Below are 15,447 nucleotides of genomic sequence, written 5' to 3' on the forward strand. Positions count from 1 at the left end.
GTTTTACACAGTGGTGATTCCCATGCTGAATCCCTTGATCTACAGCCTTAGGACCAAAGACATGAAAGATATATTCAGAAGATCAGTTGTTGCAAAATTGCTTTGTCACTCAATATAATAATGTTAGGTTCAGGGGCACCTGCATGGCTCAGTGGGTTAAAGCCTCTGCCTTCCGTTTGGGTCATGATCCCAGGGTCCTGGGATCCAGCCCCGCATTGGGCTCTCTGCTCGGCAGGGAGCCTGCTTCCTCCTCTTTCTCTCTCTCTCTCTGCCTGTCTCTCTGCCTACTTGTGATCTCTGTCTGTCAAATAAATAAATAAAATATTTTTTAAAATATTGTTAGATTCATTATTTTATTTCTGAAAAAAAAAAAAACCCTGGTTTACTATACTAGAGATTGTTCAAAGCTTGTTGGGCAGTTGATGATTTAAATCACTTTTCAACAGGCTATTAGTTAATATACTTATAGCAGCACATTTTATGATTAGTGATATTCTGTGCATTAATTTTAGTGAAATATCTCCAGACATGTAAACCAAAATTTAAAAATAAAATTATTTTATTGTATTATGTGATATTTGTAAGTTATTTTAAAATATTTTATTACTTAGTGTAATTGTATAGGTATGTTTCCAAAATAAAGCTAATCAACCATTCATCAAATACATGCAGATCTAGAGAGTTTCCTCTAGAATTGCCATCAGGCTGCTTCTGCTCTGGAGATCGCTTTAACAAGTGTTCCAGCTCACTGCACCTTATACAGCATCAACATTTTGCTATTCTTATATCGAATGAGAGAAGATGACTTTTATTCAGGAAAAATTTATTTATTTATTTATTTATTTTTAAAAGATTTTATTTATTTATTTGACAGACAGGGATCACAAGTAGGCAGAGAGGCAGGCAAAGAGAGAGGGGGAAGCAGGCTCCCTGCGGAGCAGAGAGCCCGATGCGGGGCTCGATCCCAGGACCCTGGGAATCATGACCTGAGCTGAAGGCAGATGCTTTTACCCACTGAGCCACACAGGCTCCCCCAGGAAAAATTTAAATAGACCCAAGCATATCTGGTTATTCAAATTTCAGCAAACATGTCAACATAATTCAATGGGAAAAAGATGCTTTTCAACAAGCATTGCAGAGACTGCATATCCATATGGATAAAGGAGGCTTAACTCTTCTCTCACACCACACACAGTTATTAACTCGAGTTCAATGAAATGGGTCAGAGTGCTAAGCATAAAAATTGAAACTAAAGAATTTTAGAATAAAACACGAAAAAATAATAGTTTAAAATTTGAGGTGCATTTTTTTTTTAAGATAAAACACAAAAGGGATGGATTCTCAGAAAACTGACAAAAAGAACTTCACCAACATAAAAATTGGTTATGAAAGTGTTTTAGTGGTAAAGGATCTTGGTTAAAAAACAACAACAACAACTGTAAAACACAGGTTGGGAGTAAATATTTTATATATGTGTGTGTGTGTGTCCGTGTGTCTGTGTTTGCTACATATATGTGTATATACACATTTGAAAAAAGGATTTATTTGTAGAACATTTAAAAAAAAAACTCTTGGGCGCCTGGGTGGCTCAGTGGGTTAAGCCGCTGCATTCGGCTCAGGTCATGATCTCAGGGTCCTGGGATCGAGTCCCACATCGGGCTCTCTGCTCAGCAGAGAGCCTGCTTCCTCCTCTCTCTCTGCCTGCCTCTCTGCCTACTTGTGTTCTCTCTCTGTCAAATAAATAAATAAAATCTTTAAAAAAAAAAAAAAAAAAAAAACTCTTTACGCTCAAAATAGATAGACAAGGAGTACCTGGGTGGCTCAGTGGATTAAGCCACTGCCTTTGGCTCAGTCATGATCTTTGGGATCAAGCCCTGCCTGGGGCTCTCTGCTCAGCAGGGAGCCTGCTTCCCCCCCCCCGCCCCCCACCTCTCTGCCTACTTGTGATCTCTCTCTCTCTGTCAAATAAATAAATAAAATCCTTAAAAATAAAAAAAATAAAAACCAGGTAGACAATCTAGCTAAAGGTGAAATTTTAAGCAGACACTTGACAAAAACAGACATACAAATCATCTATAAATATATGAAAATACAATAAACATTATTAATCATCAGTGAAATTCTGATTAAAATCACAGTGAGCTACCACTGAACACCAATATGAATGGCCAAAACAAATGACTGAAATGCCATGTATCAGTGAGAATGTGGAGCAAAGAGAATGCTTACACATTTCAGATGGGGATAAAAGGTAAAATGAGTTTGAAAACAGTTTAACAGAGTCTTCTGAAGTTATGTGGACACTTCCCACACACCTGGACAATTCCTTCCTTCTTTAGGTGTTCATCCATGAGAAATGAAATGCAACGTACTTTAACTGAAGTTTCTCTTTGCATGTGAAATAACACAGGGAATGGAAGAGTAAGAAAAGCAGTGTGTAGAGGATATTTTTGATCTTTTATGAACTTGTTTTTACTTTGTTCCTTTAAAAGCTGATTTTTAGGGGCACCTGGGTGGCTTAGTCAGTTAAGCTTCTACCTTTGGCTTGGGTCATGCGTCCAGAGTCCTGGGATTGAGTGTCACGGCGGGCTCCTTGCTTAGCACAGAGACATTTTTTTCCCTCTCCCTCTGCCTGTTGTTCCCCCTGCTGGACTCCCTATCAAATAAACATATACAATCTTTAAAATAAATAATAAAATAAAATAAGAAGTGATTTTTCTAGAAGGAGTAGCTTTGCTTTCATAAAGAATTTTTTTCTATCGGCCACTAAGAAGTAAACAGGAGATGGCAGGAAAGATACGGGAAGTCTTTGTCACTTTAACATAGAGGAATTTATATTTATATATATAAATGAAGTATGGTACTTTATAGATATACTAGTTAATGCATGTGCCTTTAATGATCTTCTCATTGTCCCTTTGATGACCTTCTTATACCAAGACTTTGAAAAATGTACTGATGAGGTATAAGTGTTCTGATGTAATTGTCCTTTTGAGAATCAAGGTAAGGGTACAATTTGTTTATAACAGAATGGTTTTCATATTGTTATTAATTCTGAGAAAAGACAGGCATGGCATATATGAGTAAATTGTCAGGTCAGCCCAAGAAAACAGTTAGTTTTGGCTTTAAACAGAGGAAGATTAGAAGAATGATTTGTCATAATGGTCCTGGAAAGTTTACTGATATAAAAGGGGAAAGAGAGGTACTTCAGAAATTAGTAAAGAAACCATTAAAATTAGCCATCCTGTGATTGATTCCTGTTACTCAAGAGTGGTTGGCTTTTGATTGAGACCTAACCACTATGTACCTCCCTCAGATCTCAAAGGGTGCAATGCTTGTGCTCCCCCCACCTCCCCAGTTTTGGAATTTAGTTCTTTCTTTTCCTTCCCAATGTACCCTAATAGCCAGACAAACATTGTAAGGGGAGATGAGAGATGGTCAAGATTTTGTGAGAGGTCTCAATTCTCTGGTGAGATTTTTAATTATTTTTCTTTAAGCACCATGAGATTTCTTTTTTTTCCTTTTATTTTATTTTATTTTTTAATTTGACAAATAGAGATCACAAGTAGGCAGAAAGGCAGGCAGAGAGATAGAGAGAGAGGAGGAAGCAGGCTTCCCGCTGAGCAGAGAGCCCAATGCAGGGCTCCATCCCAGGACCCTGGGATTATGACCTGAGCCGAAGGCAGAGGCTTTAACCCACTGAGCCACCCAGGCACCCCAGCAACATGAAATTTCTATAGGGCATTTCAATCTTTCTCTCTGGTTCAGATACCCAGCCTCCCACAGCAATCTAGAACACAACAAATGCCCTGTAGGGAAAATGAGTCATGAGTTTAGGGTTTCTTTAGTTTTCAATTTATCACTAAATTCTTAAATAAATTGATCAAATAAATTTCTCTTGTGTCCACAAAGTACTGCTAGATTGTGTTCTCCGTGTTGTCCCTCTGCAAGGGCCAAATGTGTTCAGCCTGTGCCCCAAACCAGCAAAAATGTGATTGTGAAGGAAAAAGCTAGTGATTGCCAGGAAAAGAAGTCATAAGAAGATTTCTTCAAGCAGAGGGAAAACAAATAGATCTTGGGAAATAACCACAGACCATGGAAAACTCAACCACATAGTTGCCCTTGGCAGGTGAATCTGGCTTAAAGCACATAGTAGGCAATCATTGATTTGGCAAATGTATTATTTTCCTTTCTAATAAGATTTATTTATTTTTGAGGGAAAGACAAAAAGTAGGAGGAGGGACCAAAAGGGAGAGGGGGAGAGAGAGAGAGAATCTCAAGCAGACTCCCCACTGAGCAGAGAGCCCAGGGTGGGTCTTCATCTCATGAACCTGAGATCATGACCTGAACCAAAACTAAGAGTTGGATGCTTCACTGACTGAGCCACCCAGGTGTCCTCCTTTCTAATTTTCAAAGGAAATCGGGAACAATTCACATTCCTTAAGTGCAGAGATGCCAATGGTGAGGAGCAAGAGAGAGTATGGAACAGACGCCAGTACAAGTGGGAGAAAAACAACGCAGACCCCGTGATTCTGGAGAAAGGCCACGTCATCTACAATAAACAATTCTACTCTTTGTGATAAAATAGGCTTATGTTAGGGGTTCCTGGTAAGAGTTAGGGGTTCTGGCAAGAGTTCTTCAGGTTGTCAGGGGCCCAAAGGAAGTGTTGAATGAATCTAACTGGGTGGTATTTGGGCAAAGTAGAACCAATGGATTGCTTGACATCCGCTGGTTTTAGAAAGAAACACACTTCCAAAATACATTTGTCAGTTTTCAGAATGTATGGACACAAAAAGATTATAATATTCAATTATGTTAATATAACCCTGGAAGAATAGATTGACTATATTTGGAAAAAAAAAACACAAATTAGTTTCAATGAAGTAATGAAGTAAATCAGTGTTTCCACGGACAAAAAAAAAAAAAAAGATAATTTTGTGTTAAATGAAAAGGCTAGAATCCAAATTCAAATTATATTGTTTATACATCTCAAGACAACACATTTTGCAGAGAAAAAGAGGAAAATCACACAGTAAATACTAACAGCAGTTATCTCTGAATGGTTGTATATGAGATAATTTATCCTTCCTGTGTTTACTGTAGTCACCATATTTTCTAAGTCAAATTGTATATTTTCTATAATTACATTTTAGAGGAAATTCATGAGGTAGGTTTGATGAAACATCGTCTCCAGTGATTTGGAAGAAATTACATTCCTGTAAAATACCACCCAAGCTAGAATTCAATCTACTTTCTGAGTGTTTTTATGTCAGAAAAAAAAAAAGGTTCACTACAAATTCTCTAGGGCCTAAGTCCCTGAGGTCATGGAGTCATACATAAACCCGACACTTTGTTCCTAGGGCTCAGATTCTCCCTCAGATTCTCACTCACCTAGGACTCAGATTCTCACCCTCCCTCTCACGCATGTCTGAGTTTTTCTAGATACTAAGAAAAATATATTCCTGTCATATTAATTAGAAATTATAGTCTACTGCTGCAATATTTACAAACATCTTAAGATTTTTAATAATGTTTGAATTCTAAAGGGGAACTTCCTTGGATACATTAATAAGAGGAAAAGGATCTTCAGGTGAGTTGGGCTCAGACTGATCTTTTTCATGTCATCTTTCATTTATATGGGGGACATTGAAGTCCTACAGTCTTTGAGATAGGGAACACTCTTCATTAGTCTAAATGCCACGATATCTCTGGGGTCCATCTTTTGGCAAGCTCACATTGTTGAGCTTTGATTTCTTCCCCCTTCCCTAGGTAGCGTATCATCCTGATTTTAAACTTGAGGATATCAACCTGTGTCTAGCGTAGCATAGTCACACTGAAAATTTAAGAGGAATCTTATAAAATCTGAGATTGTCCTCAACATCTCAAGATCTTATAGAAGGATAAGAATAGTATGTACAAAGTAATAGTAAACACAACAGATCGTGAAACTTTGATTTCCTGAGAGTAATGTCTGTAGGTATACCAAGAATGTGGAAAATATTGCTAGAGTGAAAGGGGACAGTTTCTTTGTGATAATAGTTTTCATTTAATGCTTCATATACTGCAAGTGTGGCATCAGCACACCAGAAAAAAAAAAAAAGAGGTTATTTCAGGTCAAAGAAAAGAAAAAACAAATAAGCCACAATAAATGAGCATATGCTGTTGATTATCAGTCAGGAATCATGGCTTTAAAGAAGGTTGGATGCTAGGAAATGGCTAGGGTCAGGCTTTAGGAAAGCTGAGCAGAGACATTGAAATTTGATAAATGAGCTGATGGAAAGAACTAATTTCAGAGCTAATGACTGTCCCAATAGCCGCAGTAATCACAGGAAGAAGAATCTGATGTTCTCCCAGTGCAAGCTAGCAGCGCTAAGGGATGTTGGCTGTGCCTTGGCTGCTATGTCCCCCAGAGTAATGATTGCAATTTGCTAGGTCTCTGTATGTGCCAACCTGAGATTAGATAAGGAAGACAAGAAAGAGTTAGACAATAATGAGAAAGCGAAAGGGGAAACAGAATTTAATGAAGGACAGTAATTGGCAAAATAAGATGAAGAGTGTCAGAAGAAGATTCAGGAAAGAAAACTGGGCTTCCCCATGTGCGCCAAATGGCACCCACATGTCTATTGCAGCCCACTTTGGCCCTTGATTCATTTTTTATACTTTTAATAATATAAGGGTTGAAAATAATATTAATTAGTCATCGCCTTAAGAATTTTTTTTTTTAAAGGTGAGAGTGTGTAAGGCCACATCTCCTGGATTCCACAATTTTTAGACTCTGCTAAGTATATGAATATCATTTCCTAATTTAATGCTTGGACACCAGTGCAATATGTATAATTCCATCATTATTATTGACAAAATTGAAGCTCAGAAAATTTTAGTCAGTCACCAAAGATCATATAATAAGTGACAAAACCTGAAACTGAATTTAAATCTAGGTTTCAAGCACATGCTTCTTTCATTAGCTTTTTGTCCCTTTCCCACAGATTCTTTTTCTGCACATAGAAAATATATTTTCAGGAGTATTATCAAATAGCAGTGAGCTATGAATAAAATAATAGTTTCTTTCTACCTTGATCTGGTCAGATAAAATTAAAATAGTGTCTTTGTTTATGAGATTCATGCTAATAGGCTTTTAAAAAAAATCTAAACATTTCAAACATGTAGCTATTTTTATTGTCGAATGATTAAAGACACTTTTTTTTTAGGTTTTATTTGTTTATTCATGAGAAACTTACAGAGAGAGAAAGGCAGAGGGAGAAGCAGGCTCCCCACTTCAGAGCAGGGAACCCGATGTAGGGCTTGATCCCAGGACCCCGGGATTAGGACCTGAGCTGAAGGCAGAGGCTTAACCGACTGAGCCACCCAGCCTCCCTGATTAAAGAGACTTCTGTGGTTATAAACTGCTTATGAATACAATATGCTTTGGTTTCTCAAAATAACAGGTACAAATAAACAAAGATTATATGACTCACAACAAGATAATCACACATGTAGCTTTAATCGAAACCAATGTCCCTACTAGAAATTTATAGGGTGATTATGTAACCACAGGTGTTTATTGTCATATTCTCTAGCTTGAGCAAAACACATTTTAAGTTAATCTTCAATTCAGATACTCTATGAGTATTTAATATTGTTTATGTTTAGTAAAGTTACCAGGTTAAAAACTAATACAACATTAAAAGGTATAATTATGGAATCTAGAGGAGTCTGCTGAAAGCATCCATGACACTAAGTGAGAAAATTAAGTGGGAAAGGAAACACAGGAGTGGGGGTACAGCATGACACAAAGGCAAATATATTTATTTTACCAGGTTGTTACATTGTATTTGGAACCCTGAGGGGATTCTTGTAGCCATTGGATGGATTCAGTAGAAAGCTTAAGGATATGCAGCTAGGGCTATGTTCTATCAACATCTTCTGGTGGCTTCTAAAGGCTGTCTTTCCTATAAGTTTTGGTTTGAATATCCTAGCTCGAGACATACTATTGCCTTTAATGTTTTACTTCTGATCCTTCCTTTATAAACTTGATTGCTAAATTTATCTTCATGGTTATGTCAGTGCTCTGAAAAAGCACAGATCTTCAGAATGATGGAGCTGTGAAAGATATGTGTTTTCTACAAAAATGTACAGTAATTCTCCATCTGTTCCTGAACTTAATTTGTGCTCTGTCACTCAGGATCAACTTCTGTACCCAGCTCATTACTAATAAGTTGTGTAACCTCAGTCAAGTTCCTGACCTTATACATGCCTCCCCATCCTTAAGTAAAATATGAGGCCACTTATTTTATAACAGGATTTAATAAAATCCTGTTATTTGAGGATCTGAGTCAATATATTTTGGTTTTAGCACAATGCCTGCCACATGGTAAATGTCATAGTAATGTGCTATCATTATTATCACTGTTACTATTTTTATTTTATTTCAGGCTTTTCTCCAAGCACAGTCATGTTGTTAGCAGAAGGAAATTGGAGTACTGGAGCCACGTTCACCCTGTTGGGCTTCTCAGAGTACCCACACCTCCAGATTCCCTTGTTCTTGGTTTTCCTGACCATCTACACAGTGACTGTGGTAGGTAACCTGGGCATGATCATGACCATTAGGGTCAGTCCCCAACTCCACACGCCCATGTACTTTTTCCTCAGTCACTTGTCCTTAGTGGATTTCTGTTATTCAACCACAGTCACACCCAAACTGTTGGAGATCTTGGTGGTGGAAGACAGAACCATCTCCTTCATAGGCTGTGTCATGCAGTTCTTCTTGGCTTGTGCATGTGCAGTGGCAGAAACGTTCATGTTAGCTGTAATGGCCTATGACCGATTCGTGGCCATTTGTGACCCTCTTCTCTACATGGTTGTTATGTCCCCAAAGCTGTGCACATCCTTAGTAGCAGGGCCATACATATGGGGTCTAGTCTCTTCCCTGACCCTCACCTACTTTCTCCTGACATTATCCTTCTGTGGGTCTAACATCATAAATAACTTTGTTTGTGAGCATTCTGTCATTGTCTCTGTCTCCTGCTCTGACCCCTACATCAACCAAATGCTTTGTTTCATCATCGCCATATTCAATGAGGTGAGCAGCCTGGTCATCATCCTCACGACTTATATTTTCATTTTTGTCACGGTCATAAAAATGTCTTCTGCTGGTGGGCGCCAAAAAGCCTTCTCCACCTGTGCCTCCCACCTGACTGCCATCACCATCTTCCATGGGACTATCCTGTTCCTTTATTGTGTACCCAGCTCCCAAAACTCGTGGCTCATAGTAAAAGTAGGTTCTTTGTTTTATACAGTGGTGATTCCCATGCTGAACCCTCTGATCTATAGCCTCCGAAACAAAGAGGTGAAGGAGAGTGTAAGGAAGTTAATGAATCGCTCAATACGATTTTGTCGGAGTTTCTTATTTCCAAAAGAGATTTGATTTATTGTATTGAGAATTGTCTGATGTTTCTAGTAGAGATGATGGACTCAAATTCTTTATTCAATTGACTGAATTTTAAAATCTTTGGTTGTAATAAACCAGTTATTTGATTATTTTATTTCTATTCACCCCAAAGTTTGGTAAAAGAGCTATGAATCATATGTGAAGTAACATAGTATTGCAGATTGAATAGAACCCCCCACCCCCAAATATCCATGTCCATCTAAGAAGCTCAGAATGTGACCTTATTTGAAGATAGGATATTTGTGGATGTAATTAAGATAAGGTTTGAGATGAGATCATGCTGGATTAGGTCAGGCCCTAAATCCAACAAGTATGTCCATATAAGAGACAGAAAAAAGGGCACACAGGGAAGGCTATGTGAAGTTTGGTGTTTTGTGACTACCAACCAGATGGCTCTAGGAGGATGTAAAGAAGGATTTTCCCCTAGCAACATCAGAGGAAACAGGACACTTATAGCACCTTGATTTCACGTTTCTGGTCTCAAGAACTATGAAAAAAAAAAAAAAAAAAGAACTATGAAGAAATGCACTTCTACTATTTTAAGCCACCACATTTGTGGTAACTTACTACAATTTTTCTAAAACCTTATTTAACAGTAAATATCAGGCCATAACATCCAAGTCTCTTAAATTGCATATTGGAATGGTACATCATTTTAAAAACATTTTTCAATTCGGGGCACCTTGGTGGCTCAGTGGGTTAAGCCTCTGCCTTCAGCTCAGGTCATGATCTCAGGATCATGGGATCAAGCCCCACACTGGGCTCTCTGCTCAGCGGGGAGTCTGCTTCTCCCTCTCTCTCTGCCTGCCTCTCTGCCCACTTGTGATGTCTGTCTGTCAAATAAATAAATAAATAAGTAAATAAATAAATCCTTTAAAAAAATGAAATATTAAAAATAAATAAAAATAAAAACGTTCTTCAGTTTTATGTAAGAGAATTTTAGGGTTATGGAGAAATTCTGTAAACTGATAAGTAACTACGAATGAAAATATGGAAGATTAGCAATGACTCTGGAGGCGCTTTTTCTAAGATCTTGCCAACCTCTTTGCTCCTTCTCTTGTACTTTTATTATAGTATAGGAAATGATGTGAAACATGATGACTTTGAATACCAAATAAAAATCATTTTACACAAATTTACAAAAGGATTACCACAGGGATCAAAAACAAAAAGGGGCGCCTGGCTGGCTCAGTGGGTTAAAGCCTCTGCCTTCGGCTCAGGTCATGATCCCAGGGTCCTGGGATTGAGCCCTATATCACGCTCTCTGCTTAGCAGGGAGCCTGCTTCCCCCTCTCTTTCTCTGCCTGCTGCTCTTCCTACTTGTTATCTCTCTCTGTCAAATAGTTTAACAAAATCTTTAAAAAAAAAATCAGTTATTTATCTCACATGTCTCACAACCTGGTGTGTCAAAACTGATTTTGTAAATGCTATTTACTAATAGAGTGAATATTGTAATACATTTCAAGTATAGTTTGTATAATTCCACTTTTGCTTTTAAAGGTTAATCTTTAGTTAATTACACATTTTACCTGCTGGCATAGCTTCATCTACCAGACAAATATGGAATGGTTATAACTATTTTGACTGAAATGTTCTCTAAAATTGATTATTCAGGGCCACCTGAATAATGGGTGGCTCAGTGGGTTAAGCCCTGGCCTTCAGCTCCAGTCATGATCTCAGGGTCCTGGCATCCAGCCCCCTGTCAGGCTCCCTGCTCAGCAGGGCATCTGCTTCTCCCTTTTCCTCTCCTTCTCCCTCTGCTCCTCCCTGGCTTGATTCTTGCTCTCTTTTTCTCTTCCTCACTCTCTCAAACAAATAAAAATTTTAAAAAATTAATTATTCATTTGTTGGTCTTAACCCACTGATTGAATTTTGAAAAAAAAATCAAAATGTTCTCTGCTTCTTTCTTGCTAATCATTATTTGTATCACACAAGGTTCCTAGGATATGCACAGTATAGATATGCAACATTGTTACTGTAATTGAATGATAATCACATCTCCAAGAACAAGTGTGTTTATCTTAAATATGACTTTTTAACTTCATCTTATGCTGTAAAAGTAACACAATCCTTTGTCTTACATGCGAAAGTAAATAATTGTAAAAAATAAATAAGTATCCTACTTCTAATTTTTCTCAGTTATAAAATCAGAGATTCCATATAACTTTACCATATTATTCTGACCAATTACTAATATACTATATTGCACACTTTCCTGATAATGCAACTCAAGTTTTGTTCACTCTGGGAAATGAAACAACTTTCTGTTTTAATTCTACCAAGGAGGACTGTGATTCTCTTTCTCCATGTCTGTGTGGTATTGTGTTTATAAAGGATACAAAATATATATACTTCCTCTTCTAAGACCTTTATGACAAAGTAACCATTATCAATCATTACCCTTCAGAACTAATTGATTTATTACATATGTTGTGGTACTTTGGCTTGTGAATGGAGAAAGGGTGAATTATCTTTGGACTTAAGTTGTTTGTGAATAAAAGAGGAAAACAGGTGATCAGCAACCATGAAGAGAAAGGCAGAAAATATATGTGAGTTTATTCACTTATTTATTTTTAATTTAGTGGAATATCTAGCCAAATCACCAGAATTCCCATTAAACCAAAAGTATCAAAACCAGTGAATTTCAAACTTTATTATTCACACAAATTATCTGAGATGCTATCAAGTGCTGATTTGGATGCAGCGGGCATGTGAGGGACCCAAGATTCTCCATTTCTAATAGACAGCCAAGTGATGTTGGTGATCCTAGGCATTGGACCAGACTCTGGGTAGCAAGACTTTAACCAACAGATTTTAAATGAAGTTCAGTTGGTGTGGACTCACGTCTGTGTGTGGAGTCCATAGAGTGCCTATAGAATGAACTTGTTTCTCTTTTCTTCCATTGACAACAATTTGAATAATTATTAAAATCATTTTGATCATGTTAAATGAAAGATTTTAATTATGAAATTTTATTAACTGCACAAACTTTATAACAAGCACACTTCTGTGAATATATGCAACACTTAAAGAAATAAAGTTTTCATCATTCTTGAGAGCCTAATATACTCTCCTTTTAAAATTCATCTGAATCATTTAAATCTTTGCAGACAAATTTCCTGCAAGAGTGAGCCAGGTGAAGAACAGCAGGATAGGAAGTCAGAAAGACAGGAAACATGATCAAGCAGAGCTTTGTAGTACATTTTAAGAGCTTTGGCTTTTATTTTGTGTGAAATGGGGAAACACCACAGGGGTTTACAAGAGTGATTTGGTCTAACAAAAATTTTAAAAGAAAAACCTTGGCTGATTTTGAGAACAAGCTGTGAGATGAGAAAAAGGGTAGAAAAGGTAGAAATTGTTTAGGGGTCTGTTTAGTGGACAAAACGTGAGGGATTCTATTGTTCTCTCTTGTGTTATAAACCACATGCCATTCTTTCTCTCTAGAAAGAGAGAGAATCTTAAGCAGTCTCCATGCCCTAGCATGGAGACTGATGTGAGGCTTGATCCTAGACCCTAGGATCATAACCTGAGCTGAAATCAAAGTGCCCCTGACTGCAGGATTCTTCTGCCAGTCTCACTTTGGCTCGTCATGTGGCTGCAATCACTTGGGAGCTCTGCTGGGGCTTAAAACTGTAAATGAATTCACTCTTTTGTTGGGTGACTTGGTGCTGACCTGGTTGGAGTGCCTCAGTTTCTCTACAGTCTCTCATCTCCTGGTAGGTTACACTGGCTTCCTTATACGGTGATCTCAGTACAGTGTGTAAAGACTGGAAGCAGAAGCTGGAAGGCATCTCCATGCCTCTACTCCAGAACCTACTTGCCATCATTCCCACTGCATTTTTTATTTGATTATTATTATTATTTTATTATTTTTGGAGGGGGTTAAAGAAGTCACACTTCCAGCTTCATGGATCCATCACTGTGTTCCCTAGTAGAAACATTATTCCTCTAAACTACCGAGGCTCATGGTTTCTTACTGGAAATAGAGGGTTAGCAGGTGGATCATTAAGGATAATACATAGAAGAGCCACTTTCATACCCACCCTGCACCCTCCAGTTCTGGGTCCCACAAATTATTGGAGAAATAGCAATGTTTCCTGGTTTCAGATTTAATGCACATGACACATTTTGGAGGTGATTCTTCTATCCCTATCAAGTATCGACAACAAAGCTAGCCCATAATCAAGTATTTAAAAAAAAAAAAAACTATTCCAGTGTTCCAGGCATACTTTTTGAATTTTTAAATATTAGATGAATTTTCCTTCAATGCTGTTTTTCAGGAACACCCCAGGGCAGGATTATAGAGCTATAATGGTGTGTGTGTATATGTATATGTATATGTATATGTATATGTATATGTATATGTATATGTGTGTGTGTGTGTGTGTGTGTGTGTGTGTGTGTGTTGCCAGCGTGCTGTGTAGAATCGTCTGAAAATAAGGCCCAGCATTTTCTTCCATATTTGGGTTGTCAAAGGGAATACGTCATGAGGCTACAAGCTCAAAGCTTTGAAGGAGAAAGCAATCCTGGACTGTAGGTATCTGGATCACTTGCTCCTGCATTCACCTCTGTCTTCTGGAACAGGAGTGCTGTTATGTTATGTGTTAGTGAGTCAGACAACATCCAGTTTGTGATTACGGGTGTGGACTGCATGGTAACTTGGTAGCCTATTGTCAGATTATTCAGTCTCTATCAGGGTCCATGAACAGACCAGAAGCTCTTTTTAAGAAGTTGAATACTTATTTGCAAAAGGAGTCAATGCTTTGTTTTAAAATCCCAAAAGTCTGATTTGTAATTCACTATAAAGTCTCATCCAAAATTCTACAGAATTTGTTATTTGCAAATATACATCAATGACAATTACATATGTTGGGTCACATGACTCAAATAGTGCAGCAGCTGGCATGGAAGATTGAACTTAATAGAATTTTCTCTTGATCTGGGATGTACTCAAAATGGAAAGACTTTTGGGTAGCTTTTTTGTGGATTTTTGTAACTTGTCTAAAATTAGTGTATGTGCCCTGCAAAATCAAGGAGTCCACTGAATTTTGGTGTAGATGAGGCAGGATTAGGAAAATAATACCCCACCTTGGTTTTATTCATCCAAAGTGCATTTTAATTACCTGCCACCAAAGCCTGGTAGTCAATTTGAAGCTGCAGTTTTTCCATGTAATTTTGAGGAAATTTTAATCATTAAAAATTGTACATGACACCTGGCATTTGCCTTAATTACCTGTTTTGATGCTTGTGAGGAATGAGTTGCTTGTGATTCTCCAGAGTTTGAGTCCCTAGGGCTAAAGTGTTTAGTACAACAGCCTTGGTGGCCCAGTCATACTCAGCTTACAGAGAAACAGGAGGGTGGTGGCCTGTTTTTCTGTAGTAGGTAAGTTTATTCAGGTTTGCTATGAAACTGTGGGATTATTATTTTCCTGATATGGTAACTAAGGTCTTCTTTTATTTTACTTTTCATGTTAAGTCACAGTAAATGCTATCCAATTGTGAACCCAACAATATTAAAGAAAGGTTAATCCTCATGGAAATACTCAGCTTTAAGTCTATTTCCAGCCATTTTAGAAAGAATAGAATGAACTTAACAGCTGGAAATGGATATTTATTCACATCCTCTTTAAATGCACTTGAAACTGGCATTTAAACTTTCACAAATGAGTTGGTTTTAAGAGATTCCTACCTAATAAATCTTGGGAACCACAGACTTATATACATAATGTCTGGGCTCTAAGGGAAACGAAGCCTTCGGGTGTAAACCTAATAAACCTCTGTTCAGAAATCAAAAGGAAGCATTGTCCTTCTAAACCCCTCAGGAGCTAATCCATTCAGCAAGAGAAGTAGCCTTTACTAAACAAAAGGTGTTAAAAGGGGATTGTAATGCTATTTTCCTAGATTTCTCTAATATTCTGCTTTGCCTTAGACTAGAAACATGCCTTCTTAATGAGTTTATTGATTTGTGTATACAAGCAAGTTATCGCAGCAATGTAAAT

At 37.6% G+C, this 15,447-nt stretch overlaps 1 protein-coding gene across 1 annotated transcript in view; it reads left to right on the forward strand.

The window, feature by feature from the left end:
* The window catches only part of LOC309840367 (uncharacterized protein), a gene marked incomplete at both ends in the record, with an annotated part of 43,265 nt that overhangs the window by 26,217 nt on the left and 1,601 nt on the right, over nt 1-15,447 (forward strand). Inside the window, 2 exon segments of the mRNA XM_082682420.1 lie at nt 5,547-5,590; nt 8,433-9,358. Of these exon segments, the coding sequence (XP_082538546.1) occupies nt 5,547-5,590; nt 8,433-9,358 (970 nt within the window).

Source organism: Mustela nivalis (assembly GCF_964662115.1).
Source record: "Mustela nivalis genome assembly, chromosome: 9".
Taxonomy (NCBI): domain Eukaryota; kingdom Metazoa; phylum Chordata; class Mammalia; order Carnivora; family Mustelidae; genus Mustela; species Mustela nivalis.